This window comes from Schistocerca cancellata, chromosome 9 (assembly GCF_023864275.1).
Source record: "Schistocerca cancellata isolate TAMUIC-IGC-003103 chromosome 9, iqSchCanc2.1, whole genome shotgun sequence".
In the NCBI taxonomy this organism is placed as follows: domain Eukaryota; kingdom Metazoa; phylum Arthropoda; class Insecta; order Orthoptera; family Acrididae; genus Schistocerca; species Schistocerca cancellata.
In genome coordinates, this window is record NC_064634.1 from 161,449,012 (window position 1) to 161,473,234 (window position 24,223).

The following is a 24,223-nucleotide window of genomic DNA, read 5'->3' on the forward strand; positions in this document are numbered from 1 at the left end:
TCGTATACAAATCGTGCTTTCAGTGTAATTATTGAACCGGACTGAAAGAGGGAGGAAGGACTAAATACATACTAAAATAAAAATCCGTAGAAAGTTACCAAAATAAATTTCACTTTGAACTCAGGATAACGAAACTGATGTATTTTGTCTAGGCGAAGCATTACGAAAGTTAATAATGTATCTTAATTTACTTTTTAATTAATTAAAAACAATTAAAACATCATATTTTCAGTAAAACTAGTTGGCAGAATTGAAGGCGTTGGTGCAATAATCATAAAATGAGATTTTACTAATTGCATACTTTGAAAACTGGTCTATCGTCTTGTGCAGAAATAAGACTTGTCCGTGGGACCATTTGAGAATAACGCAGGGAATGCAATTGTCGACATAGGGTGTTTGGGCAAGAACCACACATGTCGCGGGCTTGCTTTGTCATTAACTCAAATAGTAGCCAAGTTCTATCATGTGAAATGCTTCCAAGAAGTTCACTGTGGTTGATGTTACGCAAGGTCTATTGTTAAACTTTTTGTTCCACCCTGAAAGACTGTTTCGGTGTAACGTTATTAAAGAGGCTGATAAAGAGAAGTTTACTGTTTCAAAGTACAGTTTCTTTCAGCTGTGAACTGCACACAAGCATGAAATTCTAAAAGCCTCAACTACATTGACTTTTGTGAGGAAAGACTTTGTACAGTGCCTTTGACAATTAAATCTGAGAAATATAAAGGTGTCATGAAGCTTGCTAATACGTATGTGCCAACCTCTGACGTGGAATGGCGTGACAGATCTGTTCACCAGAATAGAAGCACAATGAACTTGTTAACCTTCCGCACCTGTGGTTTTTATTAGGGTATCAGTTATTTTCTTCTTGTAATTCTCAGACTCCTCATCATATTCAGTAACATGTGAAGAGATAATAGTCGTTTCTTTCTTTCCTTGTTTTTTTTTCTGACAATAAATAGAGTTGTTTGGTGCAAGAGTGAGACATATTCAACTTATTTTTAAAAGAAATCAAGTAAATATCATAATAAATCTTCGTTCGGTTATGTAGTGAGCCACTGCAGACCTAAAGAAAGGTTGAGAAAAGACGAGACCGATTAACGAAGTTTTCCATTTTCTCCATAGTTTTCAGTCATTTTCTCGAAAGTAAGTGTGACATGGCTTCTTATTGCACGGTTGCCTTTAGATGAAGCATTTGGAACTGATGCTTTGACCCTGGTCAGTATCAAAAGGCCTTTAAAAAAATTGTCGAAATTACATTGGGGTATACAGTATTAGTTAATGGAAGGTATCCTCCACAAAACCTATCATATGACTGCGAATAAGAGCTGGTTCTGACGTCCAATAGATGCTGGTAAAACTGGGACTAATTTCTAAAAGACAAATGAAATACAGAGACTTTAATGACGAAAAGAAAGGTAATAAAATAAATACGAGTGCAAGTAAAACGATCGGGGCCGGCCGGTGTGGCCGTGCGGTTCTAGGCGCTTCAGTCTGGAACCGCGTGACCGCTATGGTCGCAGGTTCAAATCCTGCGTCTGGCATGGATGTGTGTGATGTCCTTAGGTTAGTTAGGTTTAAGTAGTTCTAAGTTCTAGGGGACTGATGACCACAGATGTTAAGTCCCATAGTGCTCAGAGCCATTTGAACCATTTTGAACCAAAACGATCGGTACGGGTAGGGTCGCATAATTTCATGTAGTTTTATATAGTGGCCGGAAGTATGTTACATTATATCAGAACTACCTTTTATTACGTGGAGTTTAGTTTATAACGAACAAAGATGTTTTCATGGGAATCAATCTATTTCGAATAGATCCATTGGTAGCAACCGATCTCGGATTTAAGAAAACAGCGGCGAGTTCGTTAGAATTATATCAAAATGTCACGGCACGCCTCCTGTAGTACACAGTGTTCCATCTATCCCCCTGAACCAAGTTGAAATTTTGACAGTTCAAGACTCGAGAGAAATGTTACAACCTCATTCAGCAATGGTGTCCAGTATAGATCTGCTGCGAACTACAACCACATCTGAGAGGAGAAAGGAAATCCGATCACGGTGGCACAAATGTTATTGTCTCGACACTCACTGATGACACAGGAAATAACATTGACGGTAGCAAACAAAACCAAATATGTTAATGAACCTAAACGAGCAGTCAGTAGAGGCTCAGCTACAATACTGTTCTACAGATAAAATATTATACAAATTAAATGGGCTAAACTTTAGTAGTTCGGTACCACTGAATTCTAAACGACGTTAAAATTCGCAATTAGCTCTGGTTTCCGAACTGCAGCCATTACGTGTAATTACAGTTGTTTGTCGCAAAATATGGAGTCCGATACATAAGCAATTGACTGCACTGTCTGAGCATTTCATCATTCTCGCTGGACGGTGTTATCACGTGATCGAGTACATCGACGCACATGTCCATCACGTGTTCAGCAGCTTCTTGGTCAGATAAGAGTGTTGTTGCAAGTGTTATAATTTAAAATAGTGATCTTGTTTTGATGTGTCTCGAGGTGCTTCGGTGACAATTGCGATATAATGCAGCTGACTTACTACTTACAGGCAACTACAAAATATTTCGTAAATGCGTAAATAATGCAGATAACTTCTGCTATATTTTCGAAGAAATAAATTTTCTTCTGAAAGTGTTCAATTACGCTAGGTATCCAAAAAAGGTATATTTATCCTACACAGTCCAGCCTCATTAATGTGACCACCGCCTATGTTCAACTCAACGTGCGATAATCACTCACAGGCGGCAGATGCCACCACTGGCAATGGAGAGTGGTTCTGAGCACTATGGGACTTAACATCTGTGGTCATCAGTCCCCTAGAACTTAGAACTACTTAAACCTAACTAACCTAAGGACATCACACACATCCATGCCCGAGGCAGGATTCGAACCTGCGACCGTAGCAGTCGCGCGGTTCCGGACTGAGTGCCTAGAACCGCTAGACCACCGCGGCCGGCGCAATGGAGAGTATATAAGGCGTGTCGGGCAAACGCGGGAAACAGTGCAGTCGGTGACAAAAGCGGAAACGAAGCGATTTACACTACTGGCCATTAAAATTGCTACACCACGAAGATGACGTGCTACAGACCCGAAATTTAACCGTCAGGAAGAAGATCCTGTGATATGCCAATGATTAGCTTTTCAGAGCATTCACACAAGGTTGGCGCCGGTGGCAACACCTACAACGTGCTGACATGAGGAAAATTTCCAACCGATTTCTCATACACAAACAGCAGTTGACCAGCGTTGCCTGGTGAAACGTTGTTGTGATGCCTCATGTAAGGAGGAGAAATGCGTACCATCACGTTACTGACTTTGTTAAAGGTCGGATTGTAGCCTATCGCGATTACGGTTTATAGTACGAGACATTGCTGTTCGCGTTGGTCTAGATCAAATGACTGTTAGCAGAATATGGAATCGATGGGTTCAGGGGGGTAATACGGAATGCCGTGCTGGATCCCAACGGCCTCGTATCACTAGTAGTCGAGATGACAGGCATCTTATCCGCATGACTGTAACGGATTGTGCAGCCACGTGAGTCAACAGATGGGGACGTCTGCGAGACAAACAGCATCTGCACGAACAGTTCGACGACGTTTGCAGCAGCATGGACTGTCAGTTCGGAGACCACGGCTGCGTTTACCCTTGACGCTGCATCACAGGCAGGAGCGCCTGCGGTGGTGTACTCAACAACGAACATGGATGTACGAATGGCAAAACGTCATTTTTTTAAGGATGAATCCAGGTTCTGTTTACAGCATCATGATGGTCGCATCCGTGTTTGGCGACATCGCGGTGAACGCACATTGGAAGCGTGTATTCGTCATCGCCGTCTTGGCGTATCACTCGGCGTGATCGTATGGGGTGCCATTGGTTACACGTCTCGGTCACCTCTTGTTCACATTGACGGCACTTTGAACAGTGGACGTTACATTTCAGATGTGTTATGACCCGTGGCTCTACCCTTCATTCTATCTCTGTGAAACACTTCAGCAGGATAATGCACGACAGCATGTTGCAGGTCCCGTATGGGCTTTTCTGGATACAGAAAGTGTTCGACTGCTGCCCTGGCAAGCGGTTTTTCAAGATCTCTCACCAATTGAAAACGTCTGGTGAATGGTGGCCGAGCAACTGGCTCGGCACAATACACCAGTCACTACTCTTGATGAACTGTGGTATCGTGTTGAAGCAGCATGGGCAGCTGTACCTGTACACGCCATCCAAGCTCTGTTTGACTCAAAGCTCAGGCGTATAAAGGCCGTTATTACGGCCAGAGGTGGTTGTTCTGGGTACCGATTTCTCAGTATCTATACACCCAAATTGGGCGAAAATGTAATCACATGTCAGTTCTAGTGTAATATATTTGTCCAATGAATACCCGTTTATCGTCTGCATTTCTTGTTGGTGTAGCAATTTTAATGGCCAGTAGTGTATTTACGTTCGAAACGGCATGATCAGTGTATTTCAGGCAGAGGCTGGAATCATTTCTGAAACGGCCAAGATTGTAAACTGTTCGGGTACCGCCGTGGTTAATGAACTCCGTGCGTGGCGAAACGGCACTATTCAAAACCGGCACCGAGGAAGCTGTGCCTTAGATGACAGGGGTGAACGACGGCTGCAGAGATGTGTGCGGGCGAATAGACGTGCAACTGTTGGGCAACTGACCACCCAGATGTATCAATGGCTACCAACAGTGTCTTCTCAACGGTGCTGCGTTGAGCCTCCGTGGCAGGCTCCTGGTTCATGGACCCACGCTGACTGCTGTTCATCGGCGACGAAGGCTGGAATTTGCACCCCAGTGCCGCTACTGGACGCCCAGGGAATAGGAACAGGTGGTCTTCGCGGATGAATCACGTTCCCTGCTCCATTGGACAGGTGGTCGGCCGCCCGGTGTGGCCGAGCGGTTCTAGGCGCTACAGTCTGGAACCGCGAGACCGCTACGGTCGCAGGTTCGAATCCTGCCTCGGGCATGGATGTGTGTGATGTCCTTAGGTTAGTTAGATTTAAGCAGTTCTAAGTTCTAGGGGACTGATGACCTTATCAGTTAAGTCCCACAGTGCTCAGAGCCATTTGAACCATTTGAACAGGTGGCCGTTGTCGTGTATGGCCTGGAACGTCTGAAAGCAAACACTCTGCAACAGCCGTCGGAAGAGCCCAGTCCGGAGGAGGGAACGCTATGGACTGTGAAATATTTTATCGTGGCATTCCCTGGGTGATATCGTCATTCACGAAGACACAATTGATCTACACAAGTGTGCATCCATCCTTGGGGACCATGTGCATCCCTATATGCAGTTTCTTTTCCTCCGCACGATGACACCTACCAGCAGGACAATACAACGTGTCAAACAGCTCGCAGTGGACGTGCGTGTTTCGAAGAGCACCAGGACAAGTTTACCGTACTCCCCTGGCCAGCAAACCCCCGGATTGAATCGAGAATATGTGCTACCACCTCGACGACGCTGTCCGCTCCCTGGATCCTCAACCGAGATGCCGAGCGCAGTTGGCTACGGCGCCGGAGTCGGTACGGCTCGACATCCCTGTCAGTACGTTCCAGACCCCCACTGACTGTCTTCCTACACGTTTCGCAGCGGTCTCCGCTGCGAAAGATAGTTATTCAGGTTTCTGACAGTGGTCACATTAATGTGACAGGACAGCGTATTCTGGCTGTAAGATAGTGCACTAGGAAAATAGATGGGCACTGCATGTATGCTTCATTATGTGTTCGTCCAACCTACATGCGTGGGTGAATACAAAAAGGCGTTGTATGGCATTTGGTGTCCCCGTGATTTGTGGGAGTTCACCAGCCATGCTACTGACCGTTGTTTCTGCATGGTTCCCCCTGTAAGCAAACGTATCTCTAGGAACTAAAAAATAGTTAACAGTTGTCTTCCCTAGAACGCCCTCTGCAACTCGGTCTTTACCTAACGACAATGAACTTCCCGTTCCTGAATCCCCAGAAAATGATTCTGTGAGTTATGATGAAGACAGCAGTGCTTCCGTAACTCAATATGATCAACTATAAAGCAAGGAAAAAGAGGAAAGTGAAATTAATTATTATTTAAGCGTCAATTGAGGCCACGTATGGTGCTTTGCCAGAGGACACCCTCTAGAGCTGAGCCATCAACCATTCATTATCGCGATAGTATTTAGGAAGTGCAAGCGACATAGAGTTATAAATTTCATGCAAATAGTGAGACTTATTTTTACTTTAACAAACATAGTCATGTCAGTCTGTAACACCATATCTCTAATACTCTGCTGATTTATTTTGCCTTTTGCTTTGGTTTAATGTTACATCGTGGAGCTTATGTAAATGTGTGTGATTGAATCGATAACATAAAACTCCTTTCTTTGTACAAACTTTGATGTCATGGTTTGGTTGTATGCATAGTAGTGTATCTGTCAGTTAAATTCTTTGTCCCATTTGGAGGGAACAAAACTTACTGTATATAATTGTGATTTTGTGTGAATAAATTTTGGTAGAAATGTCAATATGTGCAAATGTTCTCTCTTATTTTATGTATTTGGTTGCTGTTATGTAAACTGCTGATCCTCACTTAGGGTTCTTAGTTAATTTTTATGTAAAAGGTGTAGTGGTTCCCCTCGGGAACGGAACTGTGTAGCGCGCGCAAATTGTGGTTGGCTTAGGTAGGATAGGTGGAACAAGAGTCAGTCGGGGACGAGCTACCTAACTGTGCACTGCCATGTAAAAGATGCATATTGTGCTGGTTCCAAAAGGGGCTTTGTCTGCTACTTTCCAATGCCTCGGATGGATAGATAAATAGTTGGAATTATTCTGGAATTTGTATCTATCATCGCCACCAAGAAATGACAGAGTCCAGCAATTCTACCTGCAATTCCACCTACCAACATGCAGTTGCCACCACATTGCACAATCATTGCATCGGAATACTACAATGATGTACAGTGAAGGATCAGCTTAATGGATGTGTTAGTGTGCACAAATATAAGGTAATTTATATCTGAATTTATATACCTACCTTCATTTTTCTCCTCATCATAACACCTCTCAGATTCCTCTCCGTTTGAGCTAAAGTGATCTCCGAGTGTCCTTACTGAAAGAACATTAAAGCCCAGTGTTTTGCTAATTGATGCCTCTTGAACATAATAAAAAGAAAGTTAAATTTAATGTGTCTTGCTGAAAATAATTTTCTAGTAAAACTGCTTATTAATGTTGTTGCCAACTTCCAAATTAAAAGTTCTTAAGACTGAGGCTTATAAAGTTTCGCTTAGTGAATGATCATATTACCGCCTGTTGTAAATCGCAGAAGGTGAGTCAGTATTTTACATATATGTTAATTTAGTGTCTCACGGTAGTAAAAGTGGAAAACTGCAGTTGTGAAACGCATTAGAAGTGCATATTAATAGTATAACAGGATCCACAGTTTGTCTATTGTGTTAATGCTCGGTAACTAGTAACGGAAAGACCACTAATTAGGAAAACCATAATATCTTTATTCAAATGATAGTGAGAAGCAACCTGTTAGTGGATTCCAGTTAACTTTCATTTTAAATAGTAAAGTATTTAACTGAGAGAGACTTAACCTATATCCAATTAATGATTCTGCATTGAATAGTAATAACGTTATAAAGACCATTCAGTTTGTGTAAGCCCTGAAAGTAATAGTGTGTTTCGGTATCTGTTATAATTTTGCAAATAGTTTCTGCTACTCCAGTTGTTAGCTTCAATCTTAACGTAAACATATGTATGTGTCAGAGTTCATTGCACTCGCGTGTTTATCCATTAAAGTTACTAATAACTATTTTCTTGAACGAGAATGTTAATCATTCTTTTGCCTAGTTAGGCTGGCGACCGTTTTCTTTATCAGTTAAACAGTGCAGATAAGCAAAAATATTGTTTGTTACTGTTCAAATATTTACGTAATTCTGACTTTCACTTCCGATAAGCCTCCTCCGTTAGGTACAACACGGTCAACATAACAGAATTCCTCTCAGAGGGTAACACTGCTCTGTTGCTTTATACCATAATTGCTTTAACAAGATAGTTTTATTTCACGACCTGCCTACAACTTTAAGGTTATGGTACAGCAGTAGCAGACAGGAGTGTTATAAGTCCTTTTGTCAGAAACTTCCACAGTTCGCTATTAGTCGTTGTAACTAAACCAGGCTTGCCGTCCAAGGGTAGCTCGCGCCTGGGCTAAATTCCAGCACTCACCGCAGAAAATCAGAACTGCTTTGAGTTATAAGAATGTCTGCGTTTTGCTTGAGTGGTGAGAACTATTATTAGTTCTGGCCTTTCTTCCAATAATTACTCTTATTGGTTTTGCCTCGCAAAGGACATCTCGTTACTATTATTTCTTCACTTTCCTTCAGTGAAATTTGCACTGATGTCATGGAGAATCGTCTGACATTTAGGTCTAGAGACTGTACGAGGGCGTGCTGAAAAGTTACGTCCCAATGTCGGTTGAGGTATTACATGTCATATAAAATAATATACCAGTATATATCTCAGGGTTGTTTCTTGGTTTATTCTTATACAGATGTTTACCGGAAGATGTGGCATTTAGTGCCAAGAAACCGACAGTGATCTACTAATAAAGGACTGAATACAGCTAAAGTGGTTTATTAATACTCAACATACCGAAGTATATTTCCCATGGGAGATAGTCTTAGGCTATCCTTTGTAAGTGTAAGAACCAATAAATTTTTTAGGTGTGTATTTGATCGGTCATTATGTTAACATTAATTTCCGAACGCATATCGTCACTACCAATTTTCTCTCTTAGTCACCCCCTTGGTTTACCCCAAAAACCTTATTTATGATGCTTCTGTCCTGTGGTTATCATTTTGTGGCCTTCATGTCCACGTCTCACTTACATGAAACGCAAGTGTGTTTTTTAACATGTTGTTGTTGTTATGGTCTTCAGTCCAGAGACTGGTTTGACGCAGCTCTCCATGCTACTCTATCCTGTGCAAGCTTCTTCATCTCCCAGTACCTGCTGCAGCCTACATCCTTCTGAATCTGCTTAGTGTATTCATCTCTTGGTCTCCCTCTACGATTTTTACTCTCCACCCTGCCCTCCAATACTAAATTTGTGATCCCTTGATGCCTCAGAACATATCCCACCAACCGATCCCTTCTTCTAGTCAAGTTGTGCCACAAGCTCCTCTTCTCCCCAATTCTATTCAGTACCTCCTCATTAGTTACGTGATCTATCTATCTAATCTTCATCATTCTTCTGTGGCACAACATTTCGAGAGCTTCTATTCTCTTCTTGACCAAATTATTTATCGTCCACGTTTCACTTCCATACATGGCTACACTCCATACAAATACTTCAGAAAGGACTTCCTGACATTTAAATCTACACGCGATGTTAACAAATTTTTCTTCTTCAGAAACGCTTTCCTTGTCATTGCCGTTCTACATTTTATATCCTTTCTACTTCGGCCATCATCAGTTATTTTGCTCCCCAAGTAGCAAAATTCCTTTACTACTTTAAGTGTCTAATTTCCTAATCTAATTCCCTCAGCATCACCTGATTTAATTCGACTGCATTCCATGGTCCTTGTTTTTTTTATGTTCATCTTATATCCTCCTTTCAAGATACTGCCCATAATGTTCAACTGCTCTTCCAGGTCCTTTGCTGTCTCTGACAGAATTATGTTGTCATCGGCAAAACTCGAAGTTTTTAGTTCTTCTCCAAGGATTTTAATTGCTACTCCGAATTTTTCTTTTGTTTCCTTCACTGCTTGCTCAATATACAGATTGAATAACATCGGGGATAGGATACAACCTTGTCTCACTCCCTTCCCAACCACTGCTTCCCTTTCATGCCATATGGTTTCTGTACAAATTGTAAGTAGCCTTTCGCTCGCTGTATTTGACCCATATCACCTTCAGAATTTGAAAGAGAGTATTCCAGTCAACATTGTCAAAAGCTTTTCTAAATCTACAAGTGCTAGAAACGTAGGTTTTCCTTTACTTAATCTATCTTCTAAGGTAAGTCGTAGGGTCAGTATTGTCTCACGTGTTCCAACATTTCTACGGAATCCAAACTGATCTGCCCCGTGGTCGGGTTCTATCAGTTATTCCATTCGTCTGCACAGAACTCATGTTAGTATTTTGCAGCCGTGACTTATTGAACTTATAGTTCGGTAATTTTCACACCTGTCAACACTTGCTTTCTTTGGGATTGGATTTATTGTATTAGTCTTGAAGTCTGAGGGTATTTTGCCTGTCTCATACATTTTGCTCACCAGATGGTGGAGTTTTGTCATGGTTGGCTCTCCCAAGGCTATCAGTAGTTCTAATGGAATGTTGTCTACACCCGGGGCCTTGTTTCGACTTAGGTCTTCCAGTGCTCTGTCAAACTCTTCGCGCAGTATCATATCTCCCATTTCATCTTCATCTATGTCCTCTTCCACTTCCATAATATTACGCTCAAGTACATCGCCCCTGTATAGAAGCTGTATATACACCTTCCACCTTTCTGCTTTCCCTTCTTTGCTTAGAATCGGTTTTCCACATAAGCTCTTTGTATTCATACTTTTCTCCAAAGGTCTCTTTAATTTTCCTGTAGGCAGCATCTATCTTACCTCTAGTGATATATACCTATACATCCTTACATTTGTTCTCTAGCCATCCCTGCTAGACCATTTTGCACTTCCTGTCGATCTCATTTTCGAGACGTTTGTATTCCTTTTTGCTTGCTTCATTTACTGCATTTTTTTATTTTCTCCTTTCATCAATTAAATTCAATATCTCTTCTGTTACCCAAGAATTTCTATTAGCCCTCGTCTTTTTACCTATTTGACCCTCTGCTGCATTTATTATTTCATCTCATGTATGGAAGTGAAACATGGACGATAAATAGTTTGGTCAATAAGAGAATAGAATCTTTCGAAATGTGGTGCTACAGAAGAATGGTGAAGATTAGATAGGTAGATCACGTAACTAATGAGGAGGTACTGAATAGAATTGGGGACAAGAGGAATTTGTTGCATAACTTGACAAGAAGAAGGGATCGGTTGGTAGGACACACTCTGAAGTATCAAGGGATCGTCCATTTAGTATTGGAGGGAATCTTGGAGAGTAAAAATCGCAGAGGGAGACCAAAGGATGAGTACACTAAGCAGATTCAGAAGGATGTAGGTTGCTCTAGTTACTCAGAGATGAAGAAGCTTGCATAGGATAGAGTAGCATGGAGAGCTACATCAAACCAGACCCTGGACTGAAGACCACAACAACAACATATTCACCTGACCAGAAGTCTTTTTCCTCCTGCCACCGAACTTCACTAATTCCCACTATATCTAACTTTAACCTATCCATTTCGCTTTTTAAATTTTGTAAACTACCTGTCCACATTCCACGCTCCGATCCGTAGAATGCTTTTTCTTTCTTATGATAACGACGTCCTCCTGAGTAGTCCCCGCCAGGAGATCCGAATAGGAGACTAACCTGCGGCATATTTTACCCAGGAAGATACCATCATCGTTTAACCATACAGCAAAGATATTTGCTATTATTAGATTATATAAGGTTTTTAAGGCATTCCTTCATATTGTTTCCAAAGAGGCTATTAATTCTTCAACCTGATTGTTTTATCTACTGGAAGCAGCTTTGTGCCGTTTCAATTAACAATCGTTCAAACATTTTCACCGTTGACAAGAACTTTAGATGTTATGGTGCCACTAAGATGTAAATAAATCCATTTAACTCATTTGTCATTTTGTTTTCGGTTTATAAAGTCTTGAAAATGTCCCATCCCTGAGTAGCGGTGTTGTTACTCTTGTCTTCTTCTTTCAATAAGTGACAAAAGAATGATTGACTTGCTGCCTAACTGAAATGGTCGTACTCTCCCAAAAATGCATTGCTCACCGTACGTCCCAATCGCTATAACGCTGCTGATGCGAATTTTATTTACGGTCTTTGTTTAACGTTGTTACCAAAAATCTCGAAAAGTGTTTGATCGATTTAATACCAAATTTTACACAATACTCCAAAAAAGATTCGGGTGGACATAGGCTATAGATTTGTAATATGTACGTCATATATATATATATATATATATATATATATATATATATATATATATATATATATATATATATAAAAGGGGAAACGATATTACTAAAAATCTCGAAAAGTTCTTGCTCGATTCACTTCAAATTTTTACACTATACTCTAATGACCATTGTGGCAGGCATAGGCTACATATTTTCAATATATAAAATGTACAAATAAACAGGATGGGGAAAATGCCGCTCTTGGTCGGCATGCGAGTCCTCATCCCACTTCAAGACAAAAGTGCATCTAACAAAACCTTTCCCAGCCAATTGGTTTAACAGAAATGCGATTTAAAAAATGAGGCTCTGTCAACGCTGTAGCTGCGTGCAGCATGGCCAACTCTGCAGTGTGCTGCAGCTGTCCCATTAGCTCAGTGAGACGAGGCAATGTTCGAGTCGCATTGGAACAAATTTTTTCCCAGTTTAAGTATGAAATCGTCTCCGACTTACACCTCCAAAATTGCAGTATCTCGTGTATTATTTTTGTTGCTGTTAACCTCTATTTAAACATTAAGACATAACATGAGCTTCTTAGAGACGTAAACACCTCTTTGTTTCGTCCATCTACATCATACTCCGCAAGTCACCTAATAGTGTGTGGTGGAGGATACTTTCGGTACCAGTATGTGATCCCTCCAACCCTGTTCTACTCACGAGTAGTGCGTGGGAATAATAATTATCGGTAAGCCTCTGTATTGGCTATAATTTCTCGAATTTTCTCCTCGTAGTCAATACGTGAGATGTATGTGGGGGGTAGTAATATGTTGTCCGAATCCTCCTGAAAAGTGCTGCCCCGAAATTTCAATAGTAAATCTCTCCGTGATGCACATCGCCTTTCTTGTAACGTCTGTCAGTGGAGTTTGGTTCAAATGGCTCTGAGCACTATGGGACTTAACTTCTGTGGTCATCAGTCCCTTAGAACTTAGAACTACTTAAACCTAACTAACCTAAGGACATCACACACATCCATGCCCTAGGCAGGATTCGAACCTGCGACCGTAGCAGTCCCGCGGTTCCGGACCAGTGGAGTTTGTTTAGCATCTCCAAAACACTCTCTCACCAGCTAAACGATCCCGTGACGAAACGCTCCGCTCTTTGTTGGATATTCTCTATCTCCTCTATCAGTCATACCTGCCGGCCGGGGTGGCCGAGCGGTTCTAGGTGCTACAGTCTGGAACCACGCGACCGCTACGGTCGCAAGTTTGAATCCTGCCTCGGGCATGGATGTGTGTGATGTCCTTAGGTTAGTTAGGTTTAAGCAGTTCTAAGTTCTAGGGGACTGATGACCCCAGAAGTTAAGTCCCATAGTGCTCAGAGCCATTTGAACCATTTAGTCCTGTCTGATAGGGATCACAGGTAGATGAACAATACTCAAGAATCGGACGAACAAGCGTCTTGTGAGGCACTTCTTTCGTGGATGTGTTACATATCCTTAAGGTTCTTCCGATTAATCTGAGTCTGGTGTCTCCTTTTCCCACTATCTGTTTCATATGGTCATTCCGCTTACGGTCGCTCTGGATAATTACGCCTAAAAATTTTACGTCAGACGCTGTCTCCAGTTGTCTGTCATCAATAGTGTAGCTGTACAGTAGTGGATTTCTTTTCATGTCACAAATAAAGCCAATAGAAAAGAATAGTGGATACCGTAACATCATTTGTATCCAGTGAGGTACAAAAAACGCAGTTCGTAGGCTATATTAGATTGCACATTATACTACACGCAATAATTACATTCTTTATGTCTGACGTACAGGCTTATTCTGACAGATCCGGTACGTACAAGTACGAGCAACGTTCACTTTGGAGAAAGATATTGAAAGCGACCGTCTTGCATTTGCAAAAACTTTTCCACTCGTTGGATCATACTTTGCTGGACCTCACGTAACACACCTGCATCCACAATTGCGGAAGTGGCATGCATGCGAACTATGAGGTCGGGTATATATATTGACGAAGTACTATAACCTTATCCCTTTAAGTGTCACCACAAAGCCGGCCGCGGTGGTCGTGCGGTTCTAGGCGCTACAGTCTGGAGCCGAGCGACCGCTACGGTCGCAGGTTCGAATCCTGCCTAGGGCATGGATGTGTGTGATGTCCTTAGGTTAGTTAGATTTCATTAGTTCTAAGTTCTAGGCGACTGATGACCTCAGAAGTTAAGTCGCATAGTGCTCAGAGCCATTTGAACCATTTTTTGTCACCACAAATAGAAATCTAGTCGATTAAGGTTCGGGGAATGTGTATCCAGAACACTGAACCTACACGGCGAAACCGTTTCCCTGGAAATGCTTCATTTAAATAGTTACGCACATTCATTACAAAGCGTGGCGGTGTACCTTGATGGTGAAATCACAGCTGCCGCCAACCGCCAAGTGGAACGTTTTTTAATACGTCAGGCAAAGTACTGCAAATAAACGTGCGATACGTGGGGGCATTCAACTTGTCTGTCAATAACTAGGGCTCAAAAGTGTCTCACGATTTCAATCCACACGTCTATGCCAAAGCGCGTCTTGAAGCCACGTTCCCGTATGACATTTTGGTTGTGTTCAGACCATTAATGGCTGGTGTGGAGGTTGAAAATACTTGAAGAGTGATGCTAGATTCGTCAGTCCAAATCACGTTATTTATAAAATGTTCGCTGTCTTTCAATTTGTGCAAAAAGCCAGTCACAAGACTGTCTCGTAGAATGCGGTCTTCTCTCCGTTGGAAATGCCGTGTGGCTAGGGCCTCCCGTCGGATAGACCGTTCGCCTGGTGCAAGCCTTTCGAGTTGACACCACTTCGGCGACTTTCGTGTCGATGGGGATAAAATGATGATGATAAGAACAACACAACACCCAATGCCTGCGCGGAGAAAATCTCCGACCCAGCCGGGAATCGAACCCGGCCATTTAGGTATGACAGTCCGTCACGCTGACCACTCAGCTGCCACGGGCGTTCTGTCCGTTGATGCTGGGTTAGCGTGTACTGAGATGGATGCAGTTCTTTATCGTGCAACTGAGATATCTGAAACTCCCTTGCAGTATCATGGGTGCTTCGCCGATTTGAGTGGTGAATGGTTTCAAGAGTTGCGTCCTCTGTCTGTGGAGAACCTCTGATCCTTACACGACCTCTGTCCATTACTTTGGACGAAAATTGCTGGTTTCCGGAAGACTTTGCTGCAGGTGACGAAAGACATACTGATCGGCATGGCGCCTTTGAGAGTACCATGCAGCATATGCGTGAACAGCGGCAGCAGCAGCAGATTTATTATCAGATGCACCCAGCACCAAAAGCATATCGATGTGGTCATGATATGTGTACGCATACGGGAAACCGCTCCACATTAACTTGCAGGATCAGTTATGGTTGAGCACTGCGTGGTTAGTAGACGGACGTCTAAAAAATAAGAAACCAACCTGATAAGGATTCAAGTCATAGCACCACTGTGGATGTTGGTTTGATGCACTAACAGTGTACTCAGTGAGGTACGACGGCTGATACGATAGTACGGGATGATACACGTTCCTCTGCACAGTCGGAAGCTCTGCACGATGTGCCAGTGTTGCTGATTCCTCGTTTTCACACATACGATTTCAAAATATACCGGATTTTGCACCTGATTTTGTTGGATAAGCGTTTGTCTTCAGTCTGGATGAGGAGTCGCATGCTACGCTCCAATGCGGTATTTTTTCGTCACGCTGTGTATGTAATATTTAAAGAGGAAACGTTGTTACAAAATATCTCGAATAGTTCCTGGCCGATTTACTTCAGATTTTTACACGATAGACCAATAAACATTCTCAGTTCGTAACCGCGCGACTGCTACGGTCGCAGGTTAGAATCCTGCCTCGGGTATGGATGTGTGTGATGTCCTTAAGTTAGTCAGGTTTAAGGAGTTCTAAGTTCTAGGGGACTGATGACCACAGCAGTTGAGTCCCATAGTACTCAAAGCCATTTGAACTATTTTTAACCAATAAACATTCAGAAGGAAACCAATTATGTATTTTTCATACGAAAATGCACAGATTTTCTGTTAAAACCGACTGCGAGAAAAGAAATGGCTCTGAGCACTATGGGACTTAACGTCTGAGGTCATCAGTCCCCTAGAACTTAGAACTACTTAAACCTAACTAACCTAAGGACATCACACACATCCATACCCGAGGCAGGATTCTAACCTGCGACCGTAGCGGTCGTACGGCTCCAGAGTGTAGCGCCTAGAACCGCTCGGCCACTCTGGCCGGAGAGAAAAGAAATGTTGCGCTGTGAAAATTTGCAGTTTCGTTTTCTTTCCTGCATTCAGTATCAGATATTACAGCAGATCGTGTACACCAATAGACAAATTGTTTTTCATATAAGGCTTCGTTTGTAATAACAATAAACAAAGCGCAAGGTCAGAGGGTAAGAGGACAAGGAGGGGGGTGCGCGGGAAATAGACATAGATGGAGGACGGGATGGACAAAGAGAGGGAGGAGAAAATGGGTAGAGAGGGGTCGAGGAGTGTAGTATATACACTCCTGGAAATTGAAATAAGAACACCGTGAATTCATTGTCCCAGGAAGGGGAAACTTTATTGACACATTCCTGGGGTCAGATACATCACATGATCACACTGACAGAACCACAGGCACATAGACACAGGCAACAGAGCATGCACAATGTCGGCACTAGTACAGTGTATATCCACCTTTCGCAGCAATGCAGGCTGCTATTCTCCCATGGAGACGATCGTAGAGATGCTGGATGTAGTCCTGTGGAACGGCTTGCCATGCCATTTCCACCTGGCGCCTCAGTTGGACCAGCGTTCGTGCTGGACGTGCAGACCGCGTGAGACGACGCTTCATCCAGTCCCAAACATGCTCAATGGGGGACAGATCCGGAGATCTTGCTGGCCAGGGTAGTTGACTTACACCTTCTAGAGCACGTTGGGTGGCACGGGATACATGCGGACGTGCATTGTCCTGTTGGAACAGCAAGTTCCCTTGCCGGTCTAGGAATGGTAGAACGATGGGTTCGATGACGGTTTGGATGTACCGTGCACTATTCAGTGTCCCCTCGACGATCACCAGTGGTGTACGGCCAGTGTAGGAGATCGCTGCCCACACCATGATGCCAGGTGTTGGCCCTGTGTGCCTCGGTCGTATGCAGTCCTGATTGTGGCGCTCACCTGTACGGCGCCAAACACGCATACGACCATCATTGGCAGCAAGGCAGAAGCGACTCTCATCGCTGAAGACGACACTTCTGCATTCGTCCCTCCATTCACGCTTGTCGCAACACCACTGGAGGCGGGCTGCACGATGTTGGGGCGTGAGCGGAAGACGGCCTAACGGTGTGCGGGACCGTAGCCCAGCTTCATGGTGACGGTTGCGAATGGTCCTCGCCGATACCCCAGGAGCAACAGTGTCCCTAATTTGCTGGGAAGTGGCGGTGCGGTCCCCTACGGCACTGCGTAGGATCCTACGGTCTTGGTGTGCATCCGTGCGTCGCTGCGGTCCGGTCCCAGGTCGACGGGCACGTGCACCTTCCGCCGACCACTGGCGACAACATCGATGTACTGTGGAGACCTCACGCCCCACGTGTTGAGCAATTCGGCGGTAAGTCCACCCGGCCTCCCGCATGCCCACTATACGCCCTCGCTCAAAGTCCGTCAGCTGCACATACGGTTCACGTCCACGCTGTCGCGGCATGCTACCAGTGTTAAAGACTGCGATGGAGCTCCGTATGCCACGGCAAACTGGCTGACACTGACGGCGGCGGTGCACAAATGCTGCGCAGCTAGCGCCATTCGACGGCCAACACCGCGGTTCCTGGTGTGTCCGCTGTGCCGTGCGTGTGATCATTGCTTGTACAGCCCTCTCGCAGTGTCCGGAGCAAGTATGGTGGGTCTGACACACCGGTGTCAATGTGTTCTTTTTTCCATTTCCAGGAGTGTATATCCAATTCCCATAAATATTTAGCAATTTTAAATAACTGCCAAGGTCACTAGTCTGGTAGATGAAGGATATTGCGTCCATGGTGGTCTAGCTGGCAAAGCATCGGATTCTGGCCGTTAAGGTCCTAGGTTGGATCCTGGAGAGGGGCGGGGATTTTTTTCGTTCCCGTCCCACAAGACGGGTCCAGGTCCACTGAGGCTGCTAGCAAATGAGTACTGGGGACTTTTTCCGAGTGTAAAAGGGGGTCAGATCTATGTGCCTGCTATTATCCCCCTGCTATTACTGCCGCAGTGAAAGGCTGTACCATGCACGCTGTCAACCCAATACCGGGTCACCTGTTTTCGTTGGGGTGATAATTCCAAGGCATTCTCATAATCTGTTCTTCTAAACACTGCAGAGTGTCTTCGCGATGTCTACCATTGTGTGGAAGTTTCCTTTCTTTTCTCCCATTACTATTCCAACAAAGAAGAGACCAGTTGTTGGTATTGCTCCACCTGTGTTTGTCAATCGCAATTACTTACGTTTTACAAACCGGCCTCTTAATGGAATCGCGTGAGTAAGATCGCTTGAAGTGGATAAGGCTAAGCGCCGGCTGGTACTTGGAACACTGATTCAAGCGAAGTGGCTGAAAAAGCTGGATGTCCGGGAAAGGAAATGACGGGTTAGCTCCAAAAAGATAGTGATTTAAAACGGGCGGCGCGGCCCTTCGGAATTTACGGTAGTGGCGGCAGTAATTCACTGGGCGATCAGTGCGAGTTGGGGCATAAATCCCGAGCGAGTAAGCCCGGCTCAGCGGAATGATGCAGGGCCAGCGATGAATCAAAAACTCTGTACAGCGCGGGATTACGGGCCGGCCTCCTCTGTCGAGTAGCCGCTTCCAAAAGCGTACTGCGCCCGCCGCGCTGCGCTACGTCGCCGCGGCGGGCTTTGCTGACTTACGGCGTCTCGTTGTCGAGCGCTGCAACGGGACTCCTTGGCCGGCCAGTCAGGTGGAGACATCTGTCGATCCATTTCCAATCTAACCGTCGCGTACTGGTTGCCAATAGCCATGAAATAACAGCGTACTGTACAACGTGAGACAGCTAAGAATGACCTAATCAAATATCGTGTTGCTATAATTAAAGTGCAGCTATTCACGGAGGTCCACTGTGGACTCTAACTAACGTAGGGCCGCGCGGGATTAGCCGAGCGATCTCAGGCGCTGCAGTCATGGACTGAGCGGCTGGTTCCGGTGGAGGTTCGAGTCCTCCCTCGGGCGTGGGTGTGTGTTTTTGTCCTTAGGATAATTTACGTTAAGTAGTTTGTAAGCTTAGGGACTGATGACCTTAGCGGTTAAGTCCCATAAGATTTCACACACACACAACTATCGTAGGGCAGCGAAACTTTGTAGATATGCTAATGTATTAATGCAAAACCGTATTACACTTAAAAAAAAAACAAAAAAAAACTGGTTACAATTTTGGTCACCAGGTGCAAATCTGGCGCTGTTGACCACCTTGTTTTACGAAGGCAGCATCTCGTCGACGTCTCTGGTTCTCATACTGAACAAATTGTGTAAGTGGCGGGCAATAAAATCAACACCATGCCCTCTTTTTTTTTTTTTTGACGTTTTCTGTCCACGTCCCAGCCTTAATCAAGTACATACGAAAACATTTCTATACGTCTTTCTTGCCTCCACAGAGCCAAATTTGAACCTGGTGGCCAAAACTAGAACTAATTTTTTTCCAGCGTCAATCGGTTCGACGTCAACGCTTTAGCATGTCTACGAAGTTTGGCTGGCATATGGTAACTAGAGCCCACACTGGACCTATGTGAGCAACTGCGCTGTAATTATAACCAAGCGGTGTACGGAGGATGGGTAAATAATTGGACGTTCTATTTTCGCTAAACATACGGGCGGGAGAGCGGTGTGCTGACCACATGCCCCTCCATACGCGCATCCAGTGACGCCTATGGGCTGAGGATGACTCGGCAGCCGGTCGGTACCGTTGGCCCTTCATGGCATCTTTGGGAGGAGTTCAGTTTTTTTTTTTTCACTGAGCTATAGCGAACAGTACGGCTAATTTTCTAACGGTCGGAGGTAATTTTCAACGTTTATTGCTGACAAATTATGACACCGACTTTGCCTGTTCTTTAAATGAAACTGCGCTGAAAACCCTAAGTTACAAACATCTTTCAGTTTAACTATCACTTGAAGGTCTCTATCTTGGGTCAAAGATTATCTGTCCACTGTTTTCGTCTGCTACAGGTCTCACACCTCTCTTTGTTTAGTGAAACATGTTTGAATACTGTACTTTGACACAGAACCCAACTGATTAATCAGGTGGCGAAAATTTTAGGATTAGATTTCACATGGTCCTTATCACCGCGGAGGAACATTTCTTAGTGGCTCGCTTTTTCTGACGCTGGACGTTCGTGCTTGTATATGTCGTCTTTCTTCGTGTCTTCGTCGATTGCGGCAGCTGTCCTGTACTACATGTTAACTTCAGACTTAGTGTCCTGTGATGCGTCACTGACACCCAAACCTCCAGATGCCAGACACTCAGAACGTTAAGTAACGTCGTACGTCCACAGAGTATCAACGAAACCACCGATTTAGGTCGTAATATGTGCTACCGTCCCGTAGAACATGCGCAAACGGTAATTAAAAGTAACACCAGAACTACGGAGCACAGGTAAACGGTATCTTACAAAAATTGTACGTTATATCTCTCGTGGGTAAGTTCGTGGAGCGTGTGATTGTCGTTCAACAGGTCCCGCGTTCAAACCCCATAGGTGACAATTCTTTTTGTCTGTTTACGCGTGAAACTGTTATATGGGATAACTTTTGCCTGACATGTATAAGGACTTTCCGGAGTTTTTAGCAATGTTATTTGGGCAGCCTGCTTTTGCTTCGTTAGTTGGACGTTATGTAATTACTATTGATTTTATTATTTTGTTTATTATTATTACTTCCGCACGTGTGATGCTACTGTTTCTTTATTTTTCTCCTCTGACTGTATATTCTGCGAAACTTCTCTATAGTTTTCCTACTTTCAAAGAAACGAAGCGAAAGCAGACTGCCAAGACAAAATTGCTGTAAACTCCAAAAAACACTTCTACATGTCGTAAACACTTTCACGCGTAATACAGTAAAAAAAAGGTCATCACTTGACTTTGAAGTCAGGGTCATTAGTGCGATGATCCAGCGCTCAACTAACTTCTCTATACAAGCTATACGTATCATACACACACAGTTAAGCTTTTCTTGTCCACTGTAAACATGACGTTACTTTTCATTAACGTTTACGCCCGTTCTTCTGGACTACAGTGCACAGTACGACCTAAATGGGAGTTTTGGTTAATACTCTGTCGTCATAGAACGTTTGGCACCGATCATCAGGAGTTTTGGGTGTGAGCTTCATTATTCAGAATTAATGGGGAGAGATGCTCTCAACGAAATCTGCAGGTTGGCCACAGGTTGCTGATGACCTACCCCAACTGATAAGCTCTACAACCTGGCTGGAATAGCGCCACCATGGGTACGCAGAGCAGTGGTTGCCAACAAGGAGAGACTGGAAGTGGGACAGACCAGTGCCCATCCACTGCACGGACATAATCCACCAAGCAACGGGTGAGCTCTCGAAAGAGCTGCCTGAGGACATCCGAGAAGCTCACAGTTTCACCAGAGAGGGCAAGGTTGGAGTTATGGAAGAAGTCGACGCTTCACCTGCACGGATGGGTGCCAGAAGCTGAAGATGTACCACCTCGACACAATGAAAGCTGGCTGGTGTGGAAATCTTTAAACAGATTACGATCAGGAGTTGGACGATCTAGAGACAACCTGAAGAGATGGGGCTTCATAACGGGAGTCACGTCCTGTGACTCTGGACAAGGACAAACCACAAGCCACATGCTTCAGTGCCCTTTGTGCCCTACATCCTGCACTAATAGTGATCTCCTGCAAATCACTCCAAGTAGCTTGGAGGTTGCAAAGTACTGGGCACATGCAATATAAATACAATTTGTATATATTCTATAGTGCACAATTTCCAGCTTCGCATATGTGTTTTCACTGTTCACGAGATTAGATCTTTCTGTTACAGTCAACGCCTAATACAGTCCACAGTGCAAGAATCAGTATTGGTTTTTTATTAGTTCGTTCCTGAATGGAGGTCGTCTGGCACGCTACTTTCCCACTCATTTAATAATATTGCCGGACTCGGAGAATATATGAGGTCCTTTCCTATCTGTATTTTTGTTGAGAATATGTGGCACTGTATTCCCGGTGGCCCGAGGGGGAACATCTGTGTCCATTGTTTGCAAACTTTCATGCTTACTTCTTGATTGATAACGTGAATTAATTTCGAGTCTACCTTTTTTTGTCTTTCCGCTAGTAGGAATTTCAAAACTTTACGATATTTATGCTCAGTTTATATATGTCTAAGTACCCTTTGTCCACATTCGTGGCTCATGCGAGCATATTGTTTTTTTTAACAATGCTGTAGTTATTACTCTTTGTTTAGTCAATTTTGTCTTGTCCAGGTATGCTGTATGCAAATAGATTACATCACCGAGTAGTTACTTATAATTAACCAGAATTTATCAACAGGAATAGTTCACTGAAAAACGTTTGGCACAGCAACATTAATATATTGATAAAATGCTTTCTGCGTGCAACTTTCAGCTAATATAAGGTAGTTTTTGAGCTGCAGAGAACTTCCAGACAGGGGTTGCTGTCTCAAGCACGTAGGCAGTTAGATCTTTTGTGATTAATGCTTCTTACTATCAGATGTCAGGCAGTACAAGCTGCATGCCATGCGTTTTCCCTGTAAGACAAGACGCACACCCACTTACAGGTTGTGTTACGTTGACTGAATAATTTCGCATTACTTTAATAAATTTTAGAGGCCCCCATCACATATTCCATCGCAGAATGATAGGGTCCTCACTACGGAGTATTTCACCTACAAAACTCAGATCGTGTTGCTATTTATTGACTGGTCAAAAAGTTTGTAAAACAAGGATAATATTTTCAGGACATTTGTACCACATTCATATTAGTTACTCATGCGGTTTAAATGCTAACAGGTAGTAGGCTAGCTTTCTACACCTGTGACGCTGAAGAGAGTGTAACGGCCGACCGTTGTGGCCGAGCGGTTCTAGGCACTTCAGTCCGGAACCGCGCTGCCGCTACGGTCGCAGGTTCGAATCCTGCCTCGGGCATGGATGTGTGTGATGTCCTTAGGGTAGTTAGGTTTAAGTAGTTCTAAGTTGTAGGGGACTGATGACTTCAGATGTTAAGTCCCATAGTGCTCAGAGCCATTTGAACCATTTTTAAAGAGTGTAACGGCTATCATTTTCACGATCATAATACGAGAATCGAATAAGAAACGCTATTAATGATACGAACTCTGTTCGTTATGTACTATACTTAGCGTGTACACGCATTGATGTACACTGCTGTCCACTAAAATTGCTACACCACGAATATGACGTGCTACAGACGCGAAATTTAACCGACAGGAAGAAGTTGCTGTGATATGCAAATGACTAGCTTTTCAGAGCATTCACACAAGGTTGGCGCCGGTGGCGACACCTACAACGTGCTGACATGAGGAAAGTTTCCATCCGATTTGTCATACACAAACAGCAGTTGACCGGCGTTGCCTGGCGGAACGTTGTTGTGATGCCTCGTGTAAGGAGGAGAAATGCGTACCATCAAAGGTCGGATTGTAGCCTATCGCCATTGCGGTTTATCGTATCGCGACATTGCTACTCGCGTTGGTCAAGATCCAATGACTGTTAGCAGAATATGGAATCGGTGGGTTCAGGAGGGTAATACGGAACGCCGTGCTGGATCCCAACGGCCTCGCATCGCTAGCAGTCGAGATGACAGGCATCTTATCCTCATGGCTGTAACGGATCGTGCAACCACGCCTCGATCCGAGACAACAGATGGGGACGTTTGCAAGACAACAACCATCTGCATGAACAGTTCGACGACGTTTGCAGCAGCATGGACTGTCAGTTCGGAGACCACGGCTGCGGTTACCCTTGACGCTGCATCACAGTCAGGAGCGCCTGCGATGGTGTACTCAACGACGAACATGGATGTACGAATGGCAAAACGTCATTTTTTTCGGATGAATCCAGGTTCTGTTTACAGCATCATGATGGTCGCATCCCTGTTTGGCGACATCGCGGTGAACGCACATTGGAAGCGTGTATTCGTCATCGCCGTCTTGGCGTA

General features: G+C 44.0%; 1 protein-coding gene across 1 annotated transcript in view; it reads left to right on the forward strand.

The window, feature by feature from the left end:
• Positions 1–19,013, forward strand: part of LOC126101258 (sperm-tail PG-rich repeat-containing protein 2-like) — a 124,845-nt gene extending 105,832 nt beyond the window's left edge. Inside the window, exon 9 of the mRNA XM_049911945.1 lies at positions 18,828–19,013. Coding sequence (XP_049767902.1) covers positions 18,828–19,013 — 186 coding nt within the window. The remainder of the gene's footprint in view (positions 1–18,827) is intronic.
• The last annotated feature ends 5,210 nt before the right edge of the window (positions 19,014–24,223 follow it).